The sequence below is a fragment of the Protopterus annectens genome, chromosome 12.part0, assembly GCF_019279795.1.
Source record: "Protopterus annectens isolate FY-2018-M chromosome 12.part0, PAN1.0, whole genome shotgun sequence".
Classification (NCBI taxonomy): domain Eukaryota; kingdom Metazoa; phylum Chordata; order Ceratodontiformes; family Protopteridae; genus Protopterus; species Protopterus annectens.
This window is the reverse complement of record NC_056746.1, coordinates 209,652,038-209,679,537: the sequence shown is the minus strand read 5'-3', so window position 1 is coordinate 209,679,537 and position 27,500 is coordinate 209,652,038. Positions and strand designations below refer to the sequence as shown.

The window sequence follows — 27,500 nt, the reverse complement described above, 5'->3', positions numbered from 1 at the left end:
ATATGTACTAAGTGGTATCTGATAACTAATATGGTTATCCGATGCCTGATTAATACTCAACCCAAACAAAACTAAACTAATCATCTTCCAACCCACGAAACATACTCAAAACAACTCTCACTTTAACATCACGGCAAAAGACAACACCACTATATACCCAACTGAACACACCAAATTGCTAGGAGTGGAAGTAGACAATAAACTAAAATTTGACATTCACATATCCATGACCATAAAAAAAGTCCACAAAAAACTAGGAGCTTTATGCAGAAATAAGCAATTTCTCACCAAAGCAGCAAAGATTTCAATAGCAAATTCCCACCTTATCTCCACCCTACTTTATGCCTCTCCAATATATACCAACCTAAGGCAATGTGATCTAAACAAGCTAGAGACCTGCTACAACAAAATCGCCAAATTCGCCACAGGGGCATCCTACCATAGTCACCACTGTCTCTCACTTGCTGAACTGGGCTGGCTTGAACTCCCTCACCTCCTTCAGTGGTATCAACTCTCACTCGCCCACAAACTAGTAAACCATCCACTAAATGTCCCATCCCTCCAGAATCTACTCCAACCCTATCACACCACCAGACCACTAAGATCCAGCAGCAAAAATCACTTGCAGATCACTAAAGCCAATAACTCTGCTGGTGAAGAACTATTCTCTTGCGCCATAGCCAAATTATGGAACTCACTCCCACCCACAATTACCTCCATACCATCATGCACCCACTTCAAAACTTTACTAAAAGCGCAACTAAAAACATGCTGGCTATGCCCTTGCAACTCCCACTCTAATATCATCCACCCCATCTAACCATTACCTTTCTTTCCACTCCACTAACTACCTTGATTATAGCAAGCTCAGATGCTCATAAGCCAGTACTTATTATACAGCAGGAACTTTTTCTTCTTGTAACATTTGTTAGTGTCTGTTAGGCACTTCACAGATTAAGATTCTAGTTGTCTACTGATGTACTATGTTCTTCAACTGTAAATATGTTGTAAGTAATTGCTATGTAAATTGTTAATCACTATGTATCCAATGTAAATACTGTCTGTTTATTTTAACTGTGGAGCTTTTCTCCCCGGGCCTCCGCTGAAAATGGACCTATGTCCAGTCGGACACTTCCGGTCAATAAAATAAATAAATAAGTCTGATGTCAGTGCACCTCAGAGTACATATATATATATATATATATATATATATATATATATATATACTAACTCGGATGTCATTGCACCTCAGAGTACATATATGTACTAAGTCTGATGTCAGTGCACTTCAGAGTACATATATGTACTAACTCTTATATGTACTAACTCTGATGTCAGTGCACCTCAGAGTACATATATGTACTAATGCTGATGTCAGTGCACTTCAGAGTACATATATGTACTAACTCTTATATGTACTAACTCTGATGTCAGTGCACCTCAGAGTACATATATGTACTAACACTGATGTCAGTGCATTTCAGAGCACATATATATGTATGTGTGTGTGTGTGTGTGTGTGTGTGTGTGTGTGTGTGTGTGTGTGTGTGTATATACATATATATATATATATATATATATATATATATATTAACTCTGATGTCAGTGCACCTCAGAGTGCATCTATATACGGAATAAAAAACACAAGACTGGAAAAGTAAAAAACACACAACAACCAACCAGGAATTCACGAACAGTTTAATATACTTCAAGGAGACTTTGGCTGAGATGTCAGAGTATATGAAACTGTTTGTGGATTTCTGGCTGGTTGTTGTGTGCATCTGTATACTTACTCTGATGTCAGTGCACTTCAGAGTATATATATGTACTAACTCTATATATATATATATATATATATATATATATATATATATATATATATATATACACACACACACACACACACACACACACACACACACACAGCACCTCAGAGAACATATATATATATATATATATATATATATATATATATATATATATATATATATATATATATATACTAACTCTGATGTCAGTTTACCTCAGAGTAAGTGGGATTTACAGAATTTTCAGAGATAACTGAGTTTTTTTTTTTTGTTTTGTTTTTTTTTTTTGCATAGGCTTCTAATCTCCTTGTGAATCCATGGCAGGAGTGGGAATGTGCCATGGTCTGAAACAAAGGATGTCTTCCCTCAACACACCTGCCCCTTCCTGTGAAGCATAGAAGGTTGTTTTCCTAGTATTCTCCAGGGAGATTGCACCTAAATAGTGTGCCTCCCAGTGTAAGGAACCTTCTGCATCCCCACCCACTGGGAGAGGCGAATGGCCCATGACCATGCCTTCCTTCCCCTCCCTGCAAGGGTGCCACTGACTGAACCCCAGATACCCGAGTCAGGGACCCCTGTCAGGGTTCCACCCCTCTTCACCACAGATCCAGGTCAAAAATAGCTTTTATTTTACAGTTGAGGGGGAAGCCCTAAAATTACCACTTATAACACTTGCATCAAACAGTAGGTGGAAGGCACATAGGGAATTTTGTAGGCATTAAACCAAAATAGATCACAATAAGTTAAAAGGCTTGTAGTAGTTGTTTAAAGGATGGGGATTCAGAGTCCTAACTAGACAAGTATAGCAAGGCCTGTGTGAATTTATTTATTTATAATGAGTTAAGCAAGTAATACATCAATGCACTAGTGATCTGTCTTGAGTATGCACAGCACAGTCCCATCATTATATTACTTGCACATTATGAAGAAACATGTAACAAAGCTGAAATTAAAGAGAAGTGGTATTGTTATAATAGTTATAAATGTTGGCAATGCAGTTCAACTGAAATCTTCTCAAGAGTTACTGAAGTCTTACTTAAGAAATAAAAACTCTTTATGGATTTTATTTCAGTGGTTTACTATGGCTATTTATTTCAGCCAAAAAGATGAAAATGTTTGTTTCTTCACTGAAAATACCATCAAGTATGTTACAAGGTATATATCTCTGTATGAGTCAATAACATTTTTTCATACATTACTATGTACTTAACAAAGCATATTGAGTTATATGAAAATATTTTTCAATGTTGTTCTAAAATCTTTATCTTATCTGAAATATATTTTTCCACAGCTGAAACCCACTGCTCGGACTGTCACATTAATGCAATATGTGAAGATATGAATTCAGTTCATAAGTGCATTTGCAAAAGAGGATTTGCTGGAGATGGACTTAGTTGTGTTGATGTGGATGAATGTGCCCACACATCATCCAATACTTGTGGCTCTGCTATGTGTGTTAACACATTTGGGTCCTACACTTGCAAGTGTCCAGCTGGGTATATAGAAAATCCTTCTGGAAGTGGCTGTGAAGACATTAATGAATGTGATTCATACCCATGCAGTCCACTATCTTCTTGTGTAAATATCCCAGGCAATTATTCCTGCATTTATGAATCTGGCTCTCACCATGAAGTAAACCAAAGAAAGAAGCGTGCAACTGCAAATTTCGGTCTAGATTGTGTTGATGCATTTGGCTCAAGTGTCTGCATGGATCCATGTTTTAATTACACAGTACTTAATGAATACTGGAGAAGCATAAATGTAACCTATTTACAAATTGGTTATGCAAACTGTGACAATACAAAGAGAGGCTGGTACCGTTTTGTTGGCAGTGGTGGCACGCAAATGCCCGAATACTGTATATTGGAGTACAGCTGTGGTACTCATGCGCCTATGTGGATAAACGGTTCACATCCATCTATCAGTGATGGGATAGTTAACCGTACTTCTTGTGCTCGCTGGTCAGGTAGTTGCTGCTTGTGGTCAACTACTATAAAGATCAAGGCATGCAGCGGTGGATATTATGTTTACAAGCTTGATGGAACACCAGTATGTTCCCTAACATACTGTACAGGTAAACATAGTATATTTTGTCATATTAAACTGTGCTCTGCTTGAATGATGCAACAGCATGCTGATTTCATGTTATTTTATATGAATACAATTTAGATCCCTCTGCTGCAGCAAATCCTTGTAGTACTTTGGCCTGCGGAGATGACGAAGAATGTAAAAATTTGAATGGAACCTGGGGTTGTTATTGCAAATATGATAACAGCTCTAGCCTTATTTCTGGTATGTAGAACAGAGTTGCATCTTTATTTTAAAAAGTTAGATGTAAAATGTACAATTGAGTTATGTTTTGTAATGCATATTAAATGTCTATATTATCTGCTTGGAATTTGTTTCTAACATATTGTATTATTTTGTATGTCATTGACTGACGAAGATTGATTCCATACCTCTGATTTGTTTCAACCTGCTCTCAGCAGAATCTTAGCTACGCTGAAGATGTAAGTTCATACAGAACTGGTGCAGACAAAGATGCAGTCGAGTCTAGATCAAGGATATCATGATGTGCACTTTTTAAGATTTAGTAGTTTTTTTTGGATCCTGAGAGTTCACAGCTGCAGTATGTTTTTTAATTGCAGGGCAAGGTTTTTAGCATAGTTAACCATGATGAAGAGACATGTTCTCTAGAAACAAGTACTATCCAGACTGAAGGGTTAGCTGCTTTCGACATGTTCCAGCAGATGCTACACATTGGTGGACATTCCCAAATATACTAGTTACACCTCTGGTAACATGCTGATAATTTGCCCCTCTAACTACAGGGTTTTTTTTTTTTTTTTTGTGCTTTGCCCACCTGCCACACCAACTGTCTATATAAAAATTACTTTGACTGATATGTGCAATTCATTGTTTATAAAAGTACACTCATTTTATTCCAAATATCTGGATAATCAGTACTTTTACTGACATAACAAATATATATTACTTGCCAGCTGGATTTTCTTTATACGTCACTGAGAGTCTGAAATTAGTTTAAGTTAGTTTAAGTTAGTAACTGTTTAAATCTATGGCAAATTTTATTTTGTATAATTATTCTACTGTATCTGGGTATCCAAGTGTCTGTTTCATCTTTATTAGTAAGTCTCCTCTGATTTATCTCTGATCATGAGGTCACTGTGTAATTGTGGACTTAGCAGGGATGCATATTGAAATGCATTTGTCTGCTTTCAGAAACTTCCATTTGCCCACATCTGTGTTTCTAATATCAACAGCTAAATAGATGAAGCTACAGATACATGTCACTGTTTAGTCCAGTTTGCTCTCCTCTAAGTACTTTCAGCCATAGTCAAAGTATGCAGGGAGACTAATTAGTCCAAATCTGCACTAGTGTCTAAAAAATCGAATAGTTCTAGCTACATTCATTTATATATTTATTCAGGATTACAATTATATAATTTCATGCAACAGTTTACTATGTGATGCATGAATGGCACAAATATTTTTACCACCTAACTTTGACAAATCAACTAACTTGCAATTACAGTGTCGTGCATGAATGTCAAAAAAAAACCTTTAACCAACTAACTTGGACAAATTAACTAATTTACATTTTAGTAGAACAGTTGCATTTTATCCCTCTTGTTCTTCTTCCAAAATTTGAACTTATTTATGACATTTTATTGCTGGGTTAAAGAAAGCCTTTATAATGCAGATTTGCCTCTCTTCCCTTTTACAGATCATTGCCTTAAACTTCTCTGGTGACTGTTACTTCAGCATCCGCAACCCACTGAGCTATGGTGCCCAAGCTAGAGTGAACTCTTTCAAATTTGTGTGTAGTTTGTGTACTCACATCTACTTTGTGGTAATCCTCATATAAGGTCGATCTCAGAACAGTAACTTACAAAGCCTTGGGGTGGTACTTCCAAACCATCAGTACCAAAGTACCAACCATTTCACAATTGTCATCACAACATAAGCAGGGTGCTCTGCGGCTTTGCTAGGAATATCTCAGCTCACCTCAAGATATTTCCTACATGCCAAACTGCCTGTTCATCGATAGCTAAATACCTCTTAATAGACTGTGCTAATGTCACTTTCTCATTCCTTACCCCACAATAAATGGGCAGTTCCAGATCAAATGAGTTAAGCATGTAGTATCATCATCAACTGCCTGCTGTGACCCACTACTAAACAGTATCCCTGCTGGCGAATGTCAATGAATCGCTCATTTAAACTGGGTGAAATCATTAATGGGCTTGTTTCAGAAACCCTGACTAGTGTGAGTTTTTCATTACAGCCTCACTTTTTATTGCCTATCTTTCTGTCTCAGAACTCTTACTCTGAGAAATGGATGACAAGTTACAGCAATGCATGTTGTATATTTGTAAGATGGAGTCTCTATTTATCTAATCATATCAGCCTCCTCATGGCTTGAATATTCTGTGACCTCTGTACCTTCCCATGTTATTTTTCATACTTCCCACAGTATTTAAGAATATGCTAACATTCCAAAATTCCCTTCCCTAAAGCTAAAATTTGACCATTGCTTCATTCGGAGGCATCTGTCTCCTAGCTTTATTTATTTGTTTGTTTTCTTACTGAAATAGTGCTCTGATCAACATTGGCTACTTTCAAGATCAGCCCAAATGAAATACAAAATATTTAATGAACAAAAAACTCATAAATGCAATCAACAGCAGAGTAATTCAGATTAGTTTAATATAAAATAATGTAAATTAATGTTATAGAAAAGAGGCAGATGCAGTATACATTAGTTTCTAACATGGGTCAACCTTCAGTAATTCTGTAAGAGGAGAACAGATGTAGAAAGGAGACAGGGATAGCATTTTAAGCGGTATGTCATGTGTTGAAGTAGCAAGACAAAAAAACAGAAGTCCACCGTTCGATATACTGAAATTTATTAAAAGCAAGATGAATAAAACACAAAGCTTTCAAGTAAAACTCTTCCTGAGTGTATCCAATATAAAAAACTACTCACATTTTATATACTAACATAGCCAATCAATTAGTAATTGCAATTCATGTCAATTAATAATTTAAAGTGCCCCAACAATACATACAAAAATATATGCACACGTATATAAAAAAACAAAAAATAAACAATATTATCAACTAAATCATATCGTGTTTATCTCTTAAAATTGGTTTAATGATGTTGCTGCTATTAAGTCCTGGTAAACAGTCTGCCCTAAAATAATTGATCCATTTATATTCGATGGTCTGAAGAAGCAGGTTTGCCGCAAAAGCACTTACCAGTTCTTTCTATTGCTACTATTAAATTGGATTTTATCTTAACTTCAGCCTTGTGAACATCTATATTTTTTAATTAGACATAACGATTTCAGAACTACTTTGTTATTGGTAGACTATATCGGATTGATGCTCTCTTACTGGATGAATCATTTTGGGCCAAGAAAAAAATTATTTTACTTTTAAAGTCATTAATATCACACAGGAGTTTTCGTTTCTTAGTAGCAATCAATTTATCTTCAACATTTTTTAGATGTCCAAGCAAACTGTTATAATCTTTTGCAATAGCAGAGAAATCAGAGGCATTTAGTACCTGATCCTCTAAAGCCCCGATCTCTGCTACTAATTCCGCTTCATGTTTAACAAAAAAATCATTCATCAAGTTCATATACTCGACACTAAGTTGTAAATTTAATTCTTGCCATTTTAGAAGTAACTCTTGATATTTGTTCCCATAGGTGGGCATTTTTGTAATTCTAAGCCCCCTAGGGAAAATACCAAGTGACAAATATGCATTAAAACTCAACCACGGCCACTGCAGTCTCTTATATTGTTCAACGTCTGTACAAAAAAGAAAAAAATTAAAACAGTATTTATGTTATCAAGACATAAATAAAGGGAAGGTAGCAAGAAATGCTAGGACTAGATCAGGTACAATACCATGCTATAACTGCACCCACTGTAAGGATATAAATTTGGACTTATATTTTATGCATCCAATTAGCCAAGAAAGATTTAGGTTTAAGGCTTCAGGCAGATGTAATACAGAAAATGTGATATATCTTGCAAAATGAGTTCAATGCCAATGTTTTTATATTGGTAGAACCAATAAAAATTGAAAGAAAGAATAAGTGCACATCTATCTGATGTTCGTAGGAGTGTTCTTACCAATGGTTTAGCAAAACATGTATCTATCTATGGATCAGAAGACAAGTTCAAGTTTAGAATCCTGCAAGTGTTAGCTTCAAATAGTAATGGGGGAGATTTAATAAATAAGACTGAGATAGTCGAATATAAATGGATCAGTTATTTTAGGGCAGAATTAAATCAATTTTAAGAGCTAAACAAGATATGATTTAGTTGGTAATATTGTTTATTTTTTTGTTTTTTATATACAATGTGTGCATATATTTTTGTATGTATTGTTGGGACACTTTAAATTATTAATTGACATGAATTGCAATTACTAATTGATTGGCTGTGTTAATATATAAAATGTGAGTAGTTTTTTTATATTGGATACACCGAGGAAGAGTTTTACTCGAAAGCTTTGTGTTTTATTCATCTTGCTTTTAATAAATTGCAGTATATCAAACAGTGGACTTCTGTTTTTTTGTCTTGCCATTTATTCTGTGTACTTCGAAGTCCTCTAACTGTTTGGGAGACTTATCTGGATTCATGTGCTAGGTGGGACCATTTGGCTTGGATGAAGAGGTACTCTGAGTTACATTCAGAATTTGTTATAAGCACTGATTTCCTTTAGGTTGATGGGAACAGCTTGCCAAAGAGTATATCCCGAGAGGCGAATGAGAGGAGAATGCATGCTCAGTGCTGTAGAGTTTGGTTCTAGGGGTAATGAGAGTTGGTGTGGCATGTCTCAAGTCATATGAGAGTTTTTTTTTTCATGATGTTTAGCTGCAAGAGGAATAAATATTTGGAATTAGAGTATCTTGTAGAGTTGGGGTCCTAACAGTAGGTTAGACCTTTGTGTTATGTTAGCCATTTGTTTTTTTCTAGGGTGATGTAGTTATGCTTACAGAGGGGTAAGTTTGTAATGGAATGGCAGATGTTGGAGATTGTCTTGCGTGTGGTGATGTTTTTATTGGAGGCAGATGAGATAATGGATAGTCCATATACTATCTTAGACAGGACAACACCTTTGCTGATGGCTAATTTGACTGGTTGAGACAGAAAAGGAGACATCTTTTTGGCCCAGATGAGGATGGATTTTTTTCTCACTTTGTGTGGAAATAGAAGTTATGGGGTCCATGAAGTCAGTGTTTACTAAAATGTATTGTTTCTCTCAGCTTTATTATGGACATACACAAATATTTCTCTTAACTTTGAACTCCATCCATAAAGCTCCCCTATAGGATTTTCTCACATAATCCTTCTAAAAGAGAACTGTCACCAGAAAACAGTGCAAACATTTTCAGACTGCTTCCTTGCTGAAGCTTTGTTATCACTCGTCCAGACAGCCCATTTATGACTCGTCCATCGGTTATGTATTCCTCTTATTTGGAATGAATAATCCTCTCAGTAGCCTAGTTTATCTTGCCACCACCATCTTCCATTTCTGTGCTAGCAGATTCAGCCTGTAATCTATTAACAGCATGGCCAGTAAATGAGACTTTATCCAATTCCGTTTTGTCACACATTACACAAATTTGTGTACAACATTCTACAGTTTCTTGACTCAGTGATTTGCCAGGTAGGTCAACAGATATGAATCTAAGTATTTGAAATGGGGCATTACCTTAGTTTTAACAGCTGCTGCATTCCCAAGTAAGGGTAGGAATCCTCCCTATATTATATCCTTCACATCTACAGTCAGGTGTTTTCAGTAATAACAAATATGCTATACTGTGGCACAAAAAAAAAAACAGATCCTGATATACAAGTTTTTGGGAGGGGACCACCATTTTCCCTGCTGAAATGTTTCTTCCCTGCTGTCTTGGAAAATAATACAGATTTGGACTTATTAATCCTAAGACCTGAAACCTTCATGAATGCCTTGACTATTGCTGAAAGTACCTTGACAACCTTCTGTCCATAGTAAGACTACCCCTCGTTTTTTTTATTATATTTACCTATTTATATTTTTTTCCCAAATAGTGATCGGGTAGAAAGATTGAGTGAAGTGGGCCCTTTACTGCTTCATCCCAGAATCATGATTAGTGAAATATAGTCACACAAAAAATACATACATTCAAGATATAACTCAAACAAAAGTGCATCAGTGTAAGATATATAATATATATATAGGGATAAGGTATATAATCTATATAGGGATAAGTCATACATAGAAGGTGAAATACAGAGTGGCAGTTCAAAAACGAAATAAAATAGAAACAAAGTATTTGTACATACTATTTTTATGGACTGTATTTTTTAATCTAATTTATATCTTTTATTTTGTATCTTGTTTTGAGGACCTTTTCTCTTCGGGCCTCTATTGAAAAAGGACCTATGTCCAGTCAGATTTTCCCAGTTACCAAATGTAAAATAAATAAATACATAAATAAAACAGAAATGATTAAAAGCACTTAATATAATAGTAAAACCTACTTATTACAAGACGACTGTTGTCTGCCAGCTGCTAACTGATAATGTGTCACTTGCATCACATGACTGGCTGAGTAGGTTAGGTATACCTAGTAAAGTATTCAGAAGATGCCACCTCAATATTCATATCATTGTGCTGCTGTCTGGGATTTATGTACCATCACAGATGTACTACAAATGAATGAATAAACACTGGTAAGATATCCCCAGCTGGGATCTCAGTTTCATCTGCATAATGTCAATGTGATGGCCGAATGCTACACAGGAGTCTAATCAAAGGCACTGATAGTTGAAAGTCGTTACTGTTTGATGAGTTCAGAGATTGAGGATCTAGCACTTTGAAATGGTAGATGAAGGCACAGCCTCACTTGTGTGCCCACTAGCATCATTTTGGCCTTTTCAAAACTGATACTGAGTTGTCTGGTCAGCAACTGAGAATGTATTTTACTTAAGTCATAACCCCTAGAGCTAAAGATAGGTCAGACTGTGATCTTACCTAATTAGTGTTAAGTCACCTGTAGTGAGGACAGCATGTAGCTCAGATGTAATGAGGGTAAACAAATTTAAGAAATATCCTGGAGAACATCGGCCTTAGGATGCATCCATGTGAAACTTCAATACAGAGAAGGTGATGGTAGTGCTGAGAAAGATTTTTTTATCTCTGTTTTTAAAACCTGGCATTGTGTGTCACTGCATTACAATGTCAGGGTTTGTTTAATTTATTTATGTTATTTTACATTGGTTAACTGGGTAACTAGAGTGGTCTAGAGACCATTTTCAGACACAACCTGGGCCTATAAGGCACCAATTACCAAAGTAGAAAAGATACATGATGGCAGCATCAATCAAAGGAATATATAAATGCCAATAATAATATAAAACGGACAAAGTGTCACCATAAAGAGATAAAAACATTGTCTAAACAAAGTTTTACATAGGCACCAATAACTGCTTTGCTTCAACCAGGTAGAGGATTGTTTGAACTAGGTGATATTTTGGGAGCTCTTCCGGGCGAATGCTGATCCACACTGAGCTAAGGCTTTAGTGTTCTATATAGATAAGGCCTCTGTCAGGTTCCCTTTGTCCATGGCCCTGTAAATTGTGCTCATCATAAACAGAAGTGCCATCAACTTACTGTGCCCTCTCTTAAAGCCATGTTGTTCAACAATGATTAATCTGCCTTACTGAGGTGGTCGCTTCATTATTTAGAAACTACATTTTTAATACTTCAGACAAGGGGCAGAAGTAAGATGGATCTATACAATTCATATGATTTATAGAAGTCATAGTAGTTTCAAGGCAATTTACTGTTGTGGCCATCACCAGCTTACCAATACCCACCCTCAGACTGTACCCCTTTCTCCAGAAGGACTAGGCCAGCTAGTCCCAAGGTAAACTTGTAGGTGCCCATCTGGTCATCCATGTTCATTTTAAAGGATGATAATGTATCTTAGTACTTAACCAACAGAGGCAGATTATTCCAGAGAAGGGAGAGGCACTGTGTAATGAATATATCTCTTCATCACTTTCTATTCATCCGTTGAAGATTTAAGTCTCCAGTTCTAGTGTTTGCTAAGTTATCAGACTTGTGAAGGTATAGGACTTCAAAGACAATAGTGCCTTTATTGAAGTGTTAGGAGAGGCACAGATCACTCCTCAACATTCTGCAAGTTACTGAGTAAAGGGATGGAATGTCCAGCCTATCTTGACAACTCAGGGTCTTTAAGCCTGGAATCTTCCTCGTTAGGAAATTCTGAAACTCCTGTAATTGTTTGTGAGATGCACCCTGAAGGGGTATTGTCCTCTTTAACTCATCTCATCAGTGCTGAATGTGAGGGAACAATGCCATCTATAGATCTGGTTGATACACTTTTGGCCATTAGCTGTACTATGTAGAAAGCTGTAGTAACTGCATTTGCTACATGATGATTGTTAGAGAGGGAACTGTCAGCCCAGGTGCCAAAGTCTCTGACTTCATTTTCATTTAGCAGTAGAGTATTGTCATACAGGAGAGTAAGGATTGTTTGCCAAACAAAGTTATACTACACTTTAGTATTATTTTTATTTTTGCATTTAATTTGAGCCCCTTTTCAATAGACCAGGTATTAACTAGGGACAGTCCTTTCTGAAGGGTACAGGTGTAACAGGGATTCTTGACAATGACACCCATTTTGCAGTCAGCTGCATATTTAGTTCTGGTTCTCATCTGGAGATCAGAAAAGTAAATGCTGAAAAGGAGGGATACCGGTACAAAGCCCCATTGTATTTTGCTCTGGTTGGGATTGCTCATTCTTGGTATTTGTCTAAGTGGGCAGATTGCTCCTTTCTGAAGTTGACTGTTGTATCAGCATTGGAACTGTTGCTGTCATAAGTGAGTTTTGAGATTTCACCATTTAATTGTATGAAGTTTGTTTATTTGAAGTCCTTAAATAAAGAGAAGCTGGTTTCAGGGGCTTTGGAGATTTTATAGGAAATTGTCACAAGTTTATGACCCTACTTAACTAAGGAAAGAGAGACCAGGGGGACAGTATATGTAGAGGTTACATTCACAAGGTCTTAACCCAGAATGTTACTCTGTTAAGTTTTATTAACTATCAGTTCCAGGGAATTTTTGTTCATTCATCCAAGAGATTCTTCACATTCCCTGTGTTTGAGGTATAGTGATCCAGGTGATTGTGGGGTAGTTAAAGGCTCCCAAAATAATGAATTCAATAAGGATTGTACACATACACAATTTAGGTAGGAAAACAACCATGGCAGCCACACAAATGTCCAGAAATAACAAAAAGATGAATGAAGCATTAAAAACTTGTAGGATGGGACACCATAATAAAGGTGTCATAAATAAATGAGGGGCATGGAAAATAGACCATCACCACCAGGACCATATCTGGAAGAACTTTTTCTGAGAAATTCAATGAAACATGTTAATAAGATCTTCTATAAAAGTAATTTCTTATATGCTATCCCAAAAGGGAGGTTATGGCTCATTCTGCTTTATAGTTGGGATGTGCATCTTTTCCATGGATGAGATTACAAAATGGTTACAGAAGGCTAAAGTCAGGGTTTAAGTGACCCAACAGAGATTACAAGTTCATGATGTTGCTTGGACCTAGTAGTGGAAAACTTATATTTCTAACAAGGTTTTTAATAATGAGGAGGCTGATGTTTTGCCTCTGATTTAATTGGGCAGTCTTTGTTTATTTAAAGTTTTATTAGCATTGAGCCAGGGTTTTTCTTTCAAAATGACCTTTGCCTTTACCCTCATCTACCGGCTGATTTTTACCTGCTCATTTATCCATTGGAACTGAGTTCCCATAATCCTTTCTTGCCTCAGCTGGTAGTAATTGTTACTCAAGTACTGAGCATACTGAGAGTATCTGAAGAGTAACATTGAGATAGGTAGCTGCCAGGACATTTGCCCAGTAGATTGTAGATAAGTCAACTAGCAGTAGATAGCAGAAAGTGAAGATGAAAGTATGAGAATTAGTGATGGCACATGGAATTCTGGTATGCTTAGTAATGAGTGCAGTGATAAAGAAAGAGTGGTCACTTAGTGGGGCTGCCAATATGAGAGGTGTTGTTCATTTGTGGAATTTCATGGCTTTAACCTAGAGTGTCTGTCAACTAGTTACAGAGTTTGCACTAATTTTGCCTCTGACAATTTGGATGAAGGACCAGAAATACAAAACATTATCGCTTGTGAACTAGAGTGAGGAGTCCCATTCCAGAGAGGGAAACCCACAAGTGGAATTTAATGCAGAACAGCTGAGGAATTCTGTTCTAAACTTTGGTGAAGAAGGTGGTGAGTCGTAGATGGAGATATTAAACTTACCCCTGCAGCCTGTGTTGTTCTCCAAATGCAATGATAGCAGGAGTTTTAGATGGGCACCAATAACTGCCTCAGTCATAATCCAGTTTGGATCTTCGTCCTTGACACTGTGATGAGGACGTTCATAATGTAGTGTTACTCATCAATACAAAATCAAAACTCATCCACCAACTTTTCTGCCCAAGCCTACAAATGCCAATGATTGAAATATTGCTGTGGGAGTATAGAATGTGACTTTAAATACAATTCATTGTGGCTAAGATACTGAGATGTGCCTAGCCAAGCCTCAAGGAGTGCAGATTTACAAGGTGATGATAATTGCATTTCACTGAAAGGTGTTTATCCCACTTGGAGAGCAGTACAGGCTAAAAGGGTAGGTTTGATATCTCCAAGAATAAATAGAGATCTACAGTATCGCAACTCATGGAAAATGCACACAAGTTATTGACCACTATCTACTTGAAATGAATAGTAATATATTTTTTCTTTTTTTAACTTAAGAAGAGGGACTGTAGAGGTAATAATGTACCACCATGTCTCAGGTTGAACTTATAATTGCCATTAAGGAAATGGAGAAAAGCCACCAAACAAAAAACACAATAAGAGCACTTGGATGAAGCCCACAACACTCCACTATTTAGTAACAATAGTTTATTAAACACTCCACAAGTATCAGACCAGTCTATTCAGGCTCCTAAAAACATTAACGCTCCTAACATACAGATTCAGTGTTTTCGTCTACAAAAGAGACTTCTTCATCTGAAATGCATACCTTATCCACTTAACTTACTTAACTACATAAATAATCCCTCCCTTCATTACATTTACAATTTCATTAGTAGAAACCTCATTAAAAAATATATGTTTAAAATACAAATAAATTAATGTCTCAAATCCAATACATGTATTAAATTCTGCATTAATATAAACACTTTGCATCCTAAAACAACTATTGTGAAATTCACTTTAAAATTCCATTACAAAACATTAAAAAGTTTCATTCATAAAAAAGTTTCATTAAAAAAAAAATTCATCATTCCTTACAATACCTAAAATAAGCTAATATCACCATCTACTGGGCATACTGAAAACTACAAGAAAAAATTGCACATAAAAATCCTTTACTGCTTCTGATTGTGACATCCTGTTAAAACCTCAAAAATAAATCATCCATAAATCAAAATTACATGCTTATGATTATCCATTAATAACAAATAGTTAAAATACTAAAATTCATCTAAAAATGTTGTTCCATTTAAAGCAGCATTTTAAATGTCCCAGCATTGCGATTGTTTAGCAGATGGTTATTATAGTTTTGCTGCTCTTAATGTTAATACTGGCATTAGGGAGACTGAATCATTTAACCCTGGTGGTTTGGTCACTTCCAAGGTCAATTGCCAAAAAAGCTCCTTGTATTCTAAACGTGCCTCCCATGGGCCCCGTCTAATGTCCTTGGGTACCACTTCCAAAACAAAAAAATGTAAATTTAGCTTCTTGACAGTGCCTATATAATGCATTATTTTTACATTTGTTTTTTATATCATAATTGTGTTCATACATTCTACTTTTCAGCTTTCTCTCTGATTTACCTACATAGAATGCATCACACTTATCACACAATACTAAATATACTATACCGCACATGTCACAATTTGCAAAGCTTTTACTAATAATCAACCTATCCCTGCTAGCCAAAAATACTGCATCACTTTTATGAATAAATACATATTGAGAACAATGACCACATTTAAATGTGCCCAATTTTCCTTTTTTTAGAACTTGCTCCTCTATTCTTATTATTTTCTAAAATATTTTTAACGCTTCTCCTCTTACAGTACGTGCATTTGAGTGGATACATAAAAATACCCTCCAAATCTGATGTGGCACTAAATCTAGCCCATTCTTTCTCTATTATCTTTCTTATTTCATCTGCGACTCCATTAAAATCTGTCACAAAGTTACTAGTTACATCTTTTTTATCCTTGTCAAACATATAGTTATTTCCTCGCTTACTCTAGTGTCTTCACCTAATATTGGCTTAAATTTCCCCTTTCTTTCTTGTATTACTTCTTCGACCCTCTTAATAAGATCCACCGGGCATCCTCTTTGCTTAAACATGTCATGCAACTTGTCACATTAATTCTCAAAATCCTTATCATTCGATGTCATACTGCTCCCCCAAATTGTCTTTTTCTGTTTGAATTAACTGTTGAGGCTGCTCACTCAAGTGCGCTAGCCTGTGTAAAGTATTTACTGTGCTTTTTCTGCTATCTGCCTAAAAAAGAAAAAAAGACAAATAAAATATCCTTGTTTGACGCCTTTTCTGAGCTAGAATAGTCCTTAATACAGGTTTTGCTGTATTCTGGACTTTAGTGCAGTTCCTGTGTTGCCCATATCCTTACTTGGATAGGAGGAAGCTTCTCTGTTCACCAGTGGGAGTGGGGACTTTGAGCAGCCTATCTGTCCCTGGAGGAGTGGTCTCAGCCCAGAAACTTGTTGTTTATTGGCCGTTTTGGGCTAATTCCTAGCTCTTTCAAGTTCCCTGCTTAAAAACCCGCTTTAGCTCGGTTTTGCACAACATCGGGCAGCGCCACTTAAACAGGTTTAATCTATTACCAGCTCCACAAAGTCTGCTCTTCACTTTTTCCCTTAGAACTGATCCAAATCTCAAAGGAAGCACTCTATTTTAATTTTAAAGCCTTGCACTTGCTCTTATAAGTAATCTTATAAGCAAAACACAAATAAACTTAAGCACTACACCCTCTTATACCCTTTTTAAGCACTTAACACCCTATAGATCCTTTTTGATCAGTCAAAAAGTATTTCATCATAATATCTTGACATGTCCAAAGGTCAGTTTCGGGTATACTCTCCAGTCCAGCTGGTGAATATGGGAATCTTGAGGCAATGTTACAACTGCCTTATGTACACAGACAACCCTCTCCTCCTCCCAACAAACTCAAATATATGTGAGAGATGCAACTATATAGCCAAACTGGAGGCTGAGCTCTCTCAACCCAGGACTGGCACAGTCAGTCAGGAGGAGAAGGTAACTACACACACCACAAATCCAGTCTCACATAGACCTATCGCAACAGCAAACCAAACACATAAACACACAAAAACATACTCAGAGGCTCTAAATAAAAATCTGCCCAAGCAGCAGAGACCTCCAAAGCAGACACCCAAACAACCGATACCCCATAACAATACCCACGTATCACATAGTTCACAAAGTCAGTGTGCCACACAGTCATAGCCCTTAAGGCTAAACAACACACCTAATACACTTGTAATAGGTGACTGTGTTGTCAGACACACTGACATCCCACTCACCAGGCTGAACAAGGAGAAGGTCACTGTAAGCTGCCTGTCAGGTGCCAGGATCCGCCACATAACACAAGCACTCAGGTCACTCCAAAGCAAGTACAAATATGACTCCATCATTGTCCATGCTGGTGTGAATGACCTGAGACATACCTCCCTGGACTACATGAAAAGAGACATAGAGGAGCTCTATGATCATGTAACCCAGGCCAGTATGACCCTGACCTTGAGTAGCATCTTACCCTCACCAAGAATGATGCCACAGTATAAAGACAAAATGATCAATTGTAACAATTGGCTAAAGTATTGGTGTCATTCAAAGGGGATCCAGTGTCTGTCAGCCTGGGATGACATGCTCGACAAGCCACGTTGCTTCGCTAGGGACGGTTTGCACCTGTTACCCCTGGGCTTTCAAATACTGGCAAAGGCCCTTGCCACCCCCATAGTGCCTTTTTTAGGCAAGGCTCAAAAGACAAACCCACCTCCATAGACAACACAAGGAAAAAGAAACTAAGGGTAATGCTGCTCAATCCCAGAAGTCTAAACCTCAAGATGCATGCACTCGAAGATCTCCTCAGTATGGAGAATACCGATATCTGTGCAGTAACAGAAACCTGGTTCAAGGCTCCACAGAGCACCCCAGCACTACCAGGTTATACCTCCTACTATGCTTTTCGGCCCCAAAACTCGGACTGAACCACAAAAGGAGGGGGAGTATCCATATTAATCAAAGATACCCACACCTTCAGGTTAGTGGCACTGCACGAAGCATCGGAGACCATCCAAGTGCAACTAACAGTGGGTAAAACTGCCTTTCAGTTTGTAGCCTGCTACAGACCACCCTCCCAAACTCAGAAACCCCACTCAGCTTTCCTGAGAACACTGGAAAATATGAAGGTCTCTCCAAACACCATCATATTGGGTGACTTCAACTACCCAAACATAGACTGGGAGCACTACTCAAGCCCCAACACTCTTGCCCAATGGTTCCTAGAATTTATAAACTCAAATGCCATGGAACAACTGGTCACCACTCCCACAAGAGGGGAAAACATATTGGACCTGATCATCACCAACATGGGGACTCTATGTTCCACACCAGAGGTATAACCCTCATTGGTAAGATCTGACCATAAATTAATCTCACTGGACATCCTTATCCTTTCCCCACCCCCAGCCAAGGAAATCATGGTGAAGAACTTCTCAAAAGCAAACTTCACACTTCTCAAAACCGAGGTGGAATCCTTCAAAGCCCCAGGGCCAGTGGAAAATACGGCCCAAACCGCAGATTCCTTTACAAACGCATTCTATGGACACCTTCAGGAATGCATGGATTGTGCTATCCCAAATAAAACCAAGACTCAATCCTCCAAAGGCAGGAGACCTGTCTGGTGGACCCCAGTCATAAACAAGCTATACAACAGAAGGAGGAAGCTACTACATGATAGAGCAAAAAAAGGGAAGGCATCTCTGATCAGTACTAGCAAGAAACTACGATCCCTCATAAAATCATCTAAGGCCAGCTTCGAAAGAAAAATTGCACAAGACGCTAAAGATAATCACAAGGCCTTCTTCAGTTATGTCAGGAACCTGGGTGGCAACTCCCAGATATGCTCTGAGTTAGTGCAAAATGACAAAAAATACACTGAACCCACAGACATTGCCAACATCCTGGCAGACATATTCAGTGCAAACTTCTCCTCCCCCTCCCCCCCAAAAGAGCAAATGTCTATCCCAACAGAGTGTAGCCTCCCTGACATCACAGATGCACAGGTGAGAGCTGCCCTTTCTAAAGCAAAAAACACAGCATCAATGGGACCGGACGGTGTCCCGGGCTGCGTCTTACACAAGCTTCAAGAACTGAACCCTCATATAAAGTCACTGTTCAATCTCAGCCTCATTACAGGATATGTACCCAAGGAATGACATACAGCAACCGTGGTCCCACTCCACAAAGGTGGTGCCACAATGGACCCCGGAAACTATCGCCCTATAAGCCTGACTAGCCTGGTCTGCAAAGCTATGGAGCGTATCATCATGGAACTCATAAACAAAGACATTGGGAACCTCCAAACACTGGATCCCACATAATTCGGTTTTGTTAAGGGCAGATCTTGCCTCTTGAACCTGGCTTGACTTCTTTGAAACAGTCACCAAGGCAATAGATGATGGGAAGGTAGTCCACACAGCCTACCTGGACCTCACAAAAGCCTTTGACACAATACCCCACTCGGGCATCATAAATAAGATCACCAGCTTAAATATCAACCCCTATGTCACAAGATGGGTTGCAAACTGGCTCAGGGATAGAACTCACATGGTCAGAATTGCAGGTGCCATGTCAGACTCTAAACCAGTTACAAGTGCCATCCCACAAGGCTCAGTCCTGGGACCTCTCCTGTTCGGTATATATTTCTCAGAGGTACAGGCTAACACGGGAGGACTATGGCTGACCAAGTTTGCAGATGACTGCAAACTGGGTGCCATAATTGACTCACCGACTGACACAAGCATCCTCCAAAAGGGTCCCACAGAAACGGATAACTGGTGCCAGAGCCATGGCCTAAAGCTAAATGCCAAAAAATGCATAGTCATCCCCTTTGGGAAAAACAAAGTGCCCACAAACTACCACATAGGTGGAAATCCATTAAGTATGAAAGACGTAATTAGGGATTTGGGGACCCAAGTAGATAGCAATCTCTCCTTTGACAATCACATTGCCAAAGTGGTTAGAAAGACCTTCTATATAGCCCACCTTATCACAAAAGGATTCACATCTAGATCAAGAGAGGTCATTGTGCCCCTCTACTCATCACTCATCAGGCCCATAATTCAATACAATGCCCCATTTGGGATGCACCTTACCCGACACCTGCAGCAACTGGAAATACCCCAAAAGTACCTCACCAAGAGGATCGAGGGACTCAAACAGATGTCCTACGCAGTTAGGCTAAAGAAACTCCAGCTCTACTCAGTTGCTTACCACCTACTCAGGGGCGATCTGTGCCTGACGTATAAAGCCATGTCCAACCCAGATTTAATGGACATGCTCCACCTCAGGAAATCTATATCCTTTAGAGCTACATGCTCCAGAGACTTAAACCTCAGCACAGAAATAAATAGGACATGCTGGAGGGACAGATTCATATCCCAGAGGCTCCACTCACTATGGAACAAAATCCCAATCCATGTTAGGCAGAGCCCCTTAATGACCCTCTTCAAGAGAAATTTTGACGAGTGGATGGGAGATCGTAGGTTTACCCCAGGGGTCTTTTCTATGTCCCTGCTAGACAGAGGCACAGTAAACTAACCTTAAAAGGGCTATCTTCTGTGACCTACTATACAGAGGCACAGTCAAATAATCTAAAAGGGTGGCGAAAGCCAAACACACTTTGGCTAGGCTTATAAATGCCCTAGGGCAGATAGCCTAGTCTCAACCTATGAACCTATGAACCTATATTGTCCTTTTACTATTCCTTTTTTTCTGATAAAAGAGGTGTGCGCTATTGAATGCTAAATAAGAATTTGTAAATGTCTCTTTTCTATATACTTTTGAACTAAAACCTTCTTCTTTTGAAATGGATATATCCAAATATTCCAACCTATCTTTATCCATTTTATATGTGAATTTTAGGAAATCGCTAGATTCTGATATGTGTTTCATAAATTCTAAAAAATTTTCCTCAGTATCTACCCATAAAAGGCACATGTCATCCAGGTACCTTTTATACAATTTCCAACAATTTGCATATTCGGACCCTAAAATGAACTTATCTTCCCAGTAGGATAATATAATATTAGCGTATGTAGGGGCGCATCTTGTACCCATCACTATTCCTTGCAACTGTTGAAAAAATTCACCTTCATAATGAATTAAATTATTTCTGAATACTATTTCCATTAATGTTATAATCAAATAAAAGTCTTTACTATCAAATTTCCCATAATTCACTAAGGCTTCCTCAAACTATGTCATCACTTCATTATGTTGGATGGATGAGAATAAATCTACTATGTCAATAGAAATAGAAATATTTTTTTCATCATACATGCTTTTCATAATACTTCTTAGGAGATCCCAGGAATCCTTAACTATCCCTTGGCCACTCATAGCCATCTCTTTTAACTTTTTATCTGAAAATGTTGCCAATTGGGCAATAATTGAGCCTTCTGAGGAAACAATAGGTCTAATTGGGGGATTCTGGATATACTAATGTACTTTGGGATTCCAAACATAGTTGGAATCTTAGGTTATTCCACATGTAAATAGTTGTAGGTATTTAGGTCTATTATGCCTTCTAATAGTAAATCATTCAAAGCTAAATCAACTTTTTTGTTGACGATGTTAATTTCATTAATTGACACTCATATATTTTGTTATATCATCCAGAATGTCCATCATTTTTGCTTCATATGTAAAGTTGTCCATAAGTACTGTGCCCCCACCCTTATCTGGCCTCATTACTCTTAAATGTTTATCCTGACTCATTTCCTTTAATAAAGAATTTTCTTCCCTTGTAAGGTTAAAACCGATCCTATTCTTCATTATCTCTGATCTTAATTCTCTTTCCATAAGGGCTTCAATTTTTTTAATTGTGGGTGTAGGGGTGGGTTAAAGGTACTTTTCCTTTTCAGTTCTGCTTCATCTTTTGAATTCAAACCTTGCCCACAAAAAAAAATAACTCTTCATTTTTCTTTCTCAAAAACAACTTTAGATCTATTAGCACTTTACTGATCTCCACCTTTCTTCTTGGTATGAACTTGAAACCTTTAGACAGTAATTTAAAATGGGTTTCATTTAGTTCCACATCACTGTAATTATATATATTGTACCCCTCAAACTGAATTTGCATCCTTCAGATGTAATACTTTTACCATTATCTAAGGCTCCCACCTGTTCCACTGTTTGTGCTTGTTGTTCCCCCTCCCTTTGTTGAAATTGTAAAACCTTGGTGGTCTGTTTTTTATCCTTTCTGACCTTCTTAAAGGATGGAATTATAAAGGATCCTGCAAGTCATATAAATGTTCACTGTTCCCTTGTTCGTCTACATTTTGAATGAACACTTGTTTGTTTTCTTTTCCATATAATTCTCTGTTATAATTGGACTTATAAATTTCTTTGGGTTTAGGGTAGCTGATCTTATTTTTATATTCTCTAACATCCCTATCAATTTTTCTACTTTTTCTCGCATATGCACTCTTTATTTTACCCTCAGTGTTCAGTTATAGCAGGAACTCCAAGGCATGAAATAAACTGTAGAAAACTTTATTCACAAGTTTTATTCAGAGTGAGACTTCATCAGGTTTCTGATGAAGTCTCACTCTGAGATGAAAGTGCTAAAACCTGTTTTTATTTGTACTTCTTTGTGAATAAAGTAGAGTTTTCTACAGTTTATTTCATGCCTTGGAGTTCCTGCCATAACTGAATATTTTATGGACCTTTACTTGTTGCTTCTTGCTGTTTTTACCCTCAGTGTTACCCAAATATCAAAATACTTCTTCCTTTCCTTTTCTACAGAAAACATTAGATCCCCAGTTATTTTCTGGTTTGTTTCCTGTAACATTCTATACATTGCTTCCATCTCTCTTTTATTCTCTCTAATGATGGCTTTAATAATTTCAAATCCACAATTATCAAAAATATGCAAAAGTTCTTTATGAAAGTCTGTTCCCTCTTTGACTTTATTCGGGTACTTATAAACTCTCAGACCTTTTGGCACAATGTTCAATTTTAAAACTCTGTAAGGTATGCATTTTCTATTTCTAAGTTCTTATATTGAAATAATAAATCATCCAATAAATTTAAATTGTGTACATAAGTCAGATCAACATCCTACTCAACATTTGAGGTTATTTGCTCCCTTTCATTAAAATATTTAAAACTAAGAACAGATTTAAAGTCCGTTTTATACCCTGAATTTTTATGGGTAAAGTCCTTGTGTCCATAATTGGTGTTGTAATGTTCTTGAACTGATGGTTCATGGCTACAGTCTAAATCAACTTCATTTTCACAAAAAATAGCTGGAAAGCCTTCACACGAGGCTGCTGATCCACTATTCCTTCTCTGAACGTTAAAGTCCTTTCTTGATAACGCTACAGCTTTTTTCCCGCCATTTCCCTTCATCTGCTGTATTTCCTGGTTTCCTGGTATGTTCAATGACAAACTGAGCATTAATTGGCTGATGGGAGTTAGTATACTGACTTGGTCCAATTCTCCGCCCCTTCCTTGGCCAGCTCCTCCTAATGTCAAGGCTTCCTCTATACTCTGTGTACTGAAACTATATCCACTACAAAAGGAATAAAAGTGCTCAAAGCAAGCCTCCAAACAAAAAAAAAACAATAAGAGCATTTGATGAAGCCCACGACACTCCACTATTTAGTAACAATAGTTTATACACTCCACATGTATCAGACCAGTCTATTCAGGCTCCTAAAGCCATTAATGCTTCAAACATACAAATTCAGCATTTTCTTCTACAAAAGAGACTTCTTCAGATGAAATGTATACCTTATCCACTTAACTACTTAAATACATAAAAAATCCTTCCGTTAATTACATTTACAATTTCATTCGTAGAAACCTCATTAATAAATATATGTTTAAAATACAAATAAATTAATGTCTCAAATCCAGTACATATGTTCAATTCTACATTAATATAAACACTTTGCATCCTAAAACAACTATTATAAAATTCACTTTAAAATTCCTTTACAAAACATTAAAAACTTTCATTCATAAAAACGTTTCATTCAAAAAAATTCATCATTCCTTACAATACCAAAAATAAGCTAATCTCGCCATCTAGTGGAAGTTGTGAAAACTACAAGTAAAACTTGCACATAAAAATACTTCACTGTTTCTGATTGTAATATCATGTTAAAACCTCAAAAACAAATCATCCATAAATCAAAATTACATGCTTATGATTATCCACCAATAACAAATAGTTAAAATATTAAATTTCATCTAAAAAAATGTTTCCATTTAAAGCAGTATTTTAAATGTCCCAGCATTGCGATTGGTTAGTAGATGGTTATTATAACTTTGCTGCTTTTAATTTTTGTACTGGCATTAGGGAGACTGAATCGTTTAACCCTGGTGGTTTGGTTGCTTCTAAGGTCAATTGCCAAAAAAGCTCCTTCTATTCTAAACATGCTTTCCATGGGCGAAAAGCCATGGTAACAATACTTGAGGTAGGTGGTGTTTGAAGGAGTTATATCACATTACACTTGTCTAACAGTAGAAGAATATGGTTAGCTTCTCTAGTCGGACTTTAAGTGTAGTTATCATTCTACCTCATATCCATTCATTTGTTCCTTCTCATCCTTTCCAGACATATTCATTGCCTCCCTTGAATGCTTCCAGTGATTTCCACCCTACTACTCATTCTGATAGCCTGTTTCATGGTTCACAATCCTTTCTGTAAAGACATACTACCATAGATCCAAAGAGTAGGTAGTCCTACAATCTGCTACTTGTGCCCCTTCCTTTCCCTTCCCTTCCCATTCATGGTACCCCTTCATAACCCTCCTTCATGATTGAGTACATCCATCATGTCTCTCCCACCTGCTCAGGTCTCCAGTAGAAAGAGCTCTAACTCCTGTAGTATCTTTTAACAATTATTTCTTCCATTCTACACTTCTTTCTGTCAGATGTGCAAAGAAAGTAAAGGAGATTATATAACTATTCAGGACAGCAAATGAAGGCACACTACATGAGCACCACCATGAAGTGCCTCCATGTAAATCATGAGCACCATGAAGTGCCTCAATGTACTGCATGAGCACCACCATGAAGTGCCTCCATGTACTACATGGGCACCACCATGAAGTGCCTCCATGTACTACATGAGCACCACCATGAAGTGCCTCAATATACTACATGAGCACCACCATGAAGTGCCTCCATGTACTACGTGAGCACCACCATGAAGTGCCTCCATGTACTACATGAGCACCACCATGGATTGCCTCCATGTACTACGCGAGCACCACTATGAAGTGCCTCCATGTACTACATGAGCACCACCATGAAGTGCCTCTTTGTACTACATGAGCACCACCATGAAGTGCCTCCATGTACTGCATGAGCACCACCATGAAGTTCCTCCATGTACTACATGAGCACCACCATGAAGTGCCTCCATGTACTACATGAGCACCACCATGAAGTTCCTCCATGTACTATATGAGCACCATGAAGTGCCTCCATATACTACATGAGCACCATGAAGTGCCTCCATATACTACATGAGCACCACCATGAAGTGCCTCCATGTACTACATGAGCACCACCATGAAGTGCCTTCATGTACTACATGAGCACCATGAAGTGCCTCCATATACTACATGAGCACCATGAAGTGCCTCCATGTACTACATGAGCACCAACATGAAGTGCCTCCATGTACTACATGAGCACCACCATGAAGTGCCTCCATGTACTACATGAGCACCACCATGAAGTGCCTCCATGTACTACATGAGCACCGCCACGAAGTGCCTCCATGTAATACATGAGCACCACCACGAAGTGCCTCCATGTACTACATGAACATCACCATGAAGTGCCTCCATGTACTACGTGAGCACCACCATGAAGTGCCTCCATGTATTACATGAGCACCACCATGAAGTGCCTCCATATACTACATGAGCACCACCATGAAGTGCTTCCATGTACTACGTGAGCACCACCATGAAGTGCCTCCATGTACTACGTGAGCACCACCATGAAGTGCCTCCATATACTACGTGAGCACCACCATGAAGTGCTTCCATGTACTACGTGAGCACCACCATGAAGTGCCTCCATGTACTACGTGAGCACCACCATGAAGTGCCTCCATGTACTATGTGAGCACCACCATGAAGTGCCTCTGAAGTGCCTCCATGTCATGCTTTTACTCCAAACTGAAGATGTTGTTCTTGTCACAACTCAGAACCCAGACATACTATTTACATACACATACCATGTACACACCACCAGCTGATGGCCTTTCTCTGTACTCCTTGCAGGAACCTGCTGTCCATCCCCGTTTATGGCCCCAAGAACTACACAAAGTACTTAAGGAGTTGCCTTACCAAGACCTGGTAGACTAAGAACATTATATCTTGCCTTCTGGAATCCATTGCCTAGTGGATACACCCCAGCATTTTTTTCACTGCTTTCATGACTCTCTGACTGTGCTCCTGGTGGTCCAGTCCTTTTGTGATCAGCACACCAGAACCATTTCCTGTCATCGGTTCTGCCCTCCCTGCTGATACATAACATCAGGGTAGTTGTAGCTCAAATGCAGGACTTTGCATTTTTTCTATCATCTTTATGCCCAGTTAGGCAGTATTTCCAAGTCTTTCCTTTGAATTTTCATTTAATATTCCATTGCTGTGTCTATATTTTGTCATCAGAGAACAAGTTAATATTGTTTTCTGTCTGAAATAAATACACTGAAGTGTGCAGGACACACGTCTGACTGATCTGGAGCCTTCTTACTCTTCATATTGTAGTCTCACTGCATCATTTTGAGTCCAGTACTGTCTCAGTCCTGATCCAATCCCCAGTCTGGGCAGTCTTCTTAGAAGCCACATGCATGGGGCCATTTCAAAGTCCTAGATGAAATTACAGTAGATTTTGTGTACTTGTACTCACCTGTGAAGGTCCGTGAGTTTTGAATGGCACATAACAGCTCTAGAGAACCTACTATAGACGCACCTCAGGTCTAATTTCCATATAATGGTACAGCCTTGATTTCATCAAGTCCTTTGAGACATCTTCAAGGACAAATGCTTTGGCATATATCAAAGAATCTGATAACATACTTGCTCAGTTAGTAAGGATGCTGAGGTGCAGCCTGTCTGGCCCCTGTGCCCTCTCTTCGTTTAGAAAATGGAATCAAGAAAAAGAAAAACTGAATGGGACACTGAGCATTCAATGGGGGTACATTAGTACATACACTGAGTCTGTA

General features: G+C 38.0%; 1 protein-coding gene across 1 annotated transcript in view; it reads left to right on the top strand.

The window, feature by feature from the left end:
- Positions 1 to 27,500, top strand: part of LOC122817325 (uromodulin-like) — a 275,611-nt gene that overhangs the window by 60,918 nt on the left and 187,193 nt on the right. The window contains exons 2-3 of the mRNA XM_044090542.1: positions 3,100 to 3,882; positions 3,978 to 4,100. Of these exons, the coding sequence (XP_043946477.1) occupies positions 3,100 to 3,882; positions 3,978 to 4,100 (906 nt within the window). The remainder of the gene's footprint in view (positions 1 to 3,099; positions 3,883 to 3,977; positions 4,101 to 27,500) is intronic.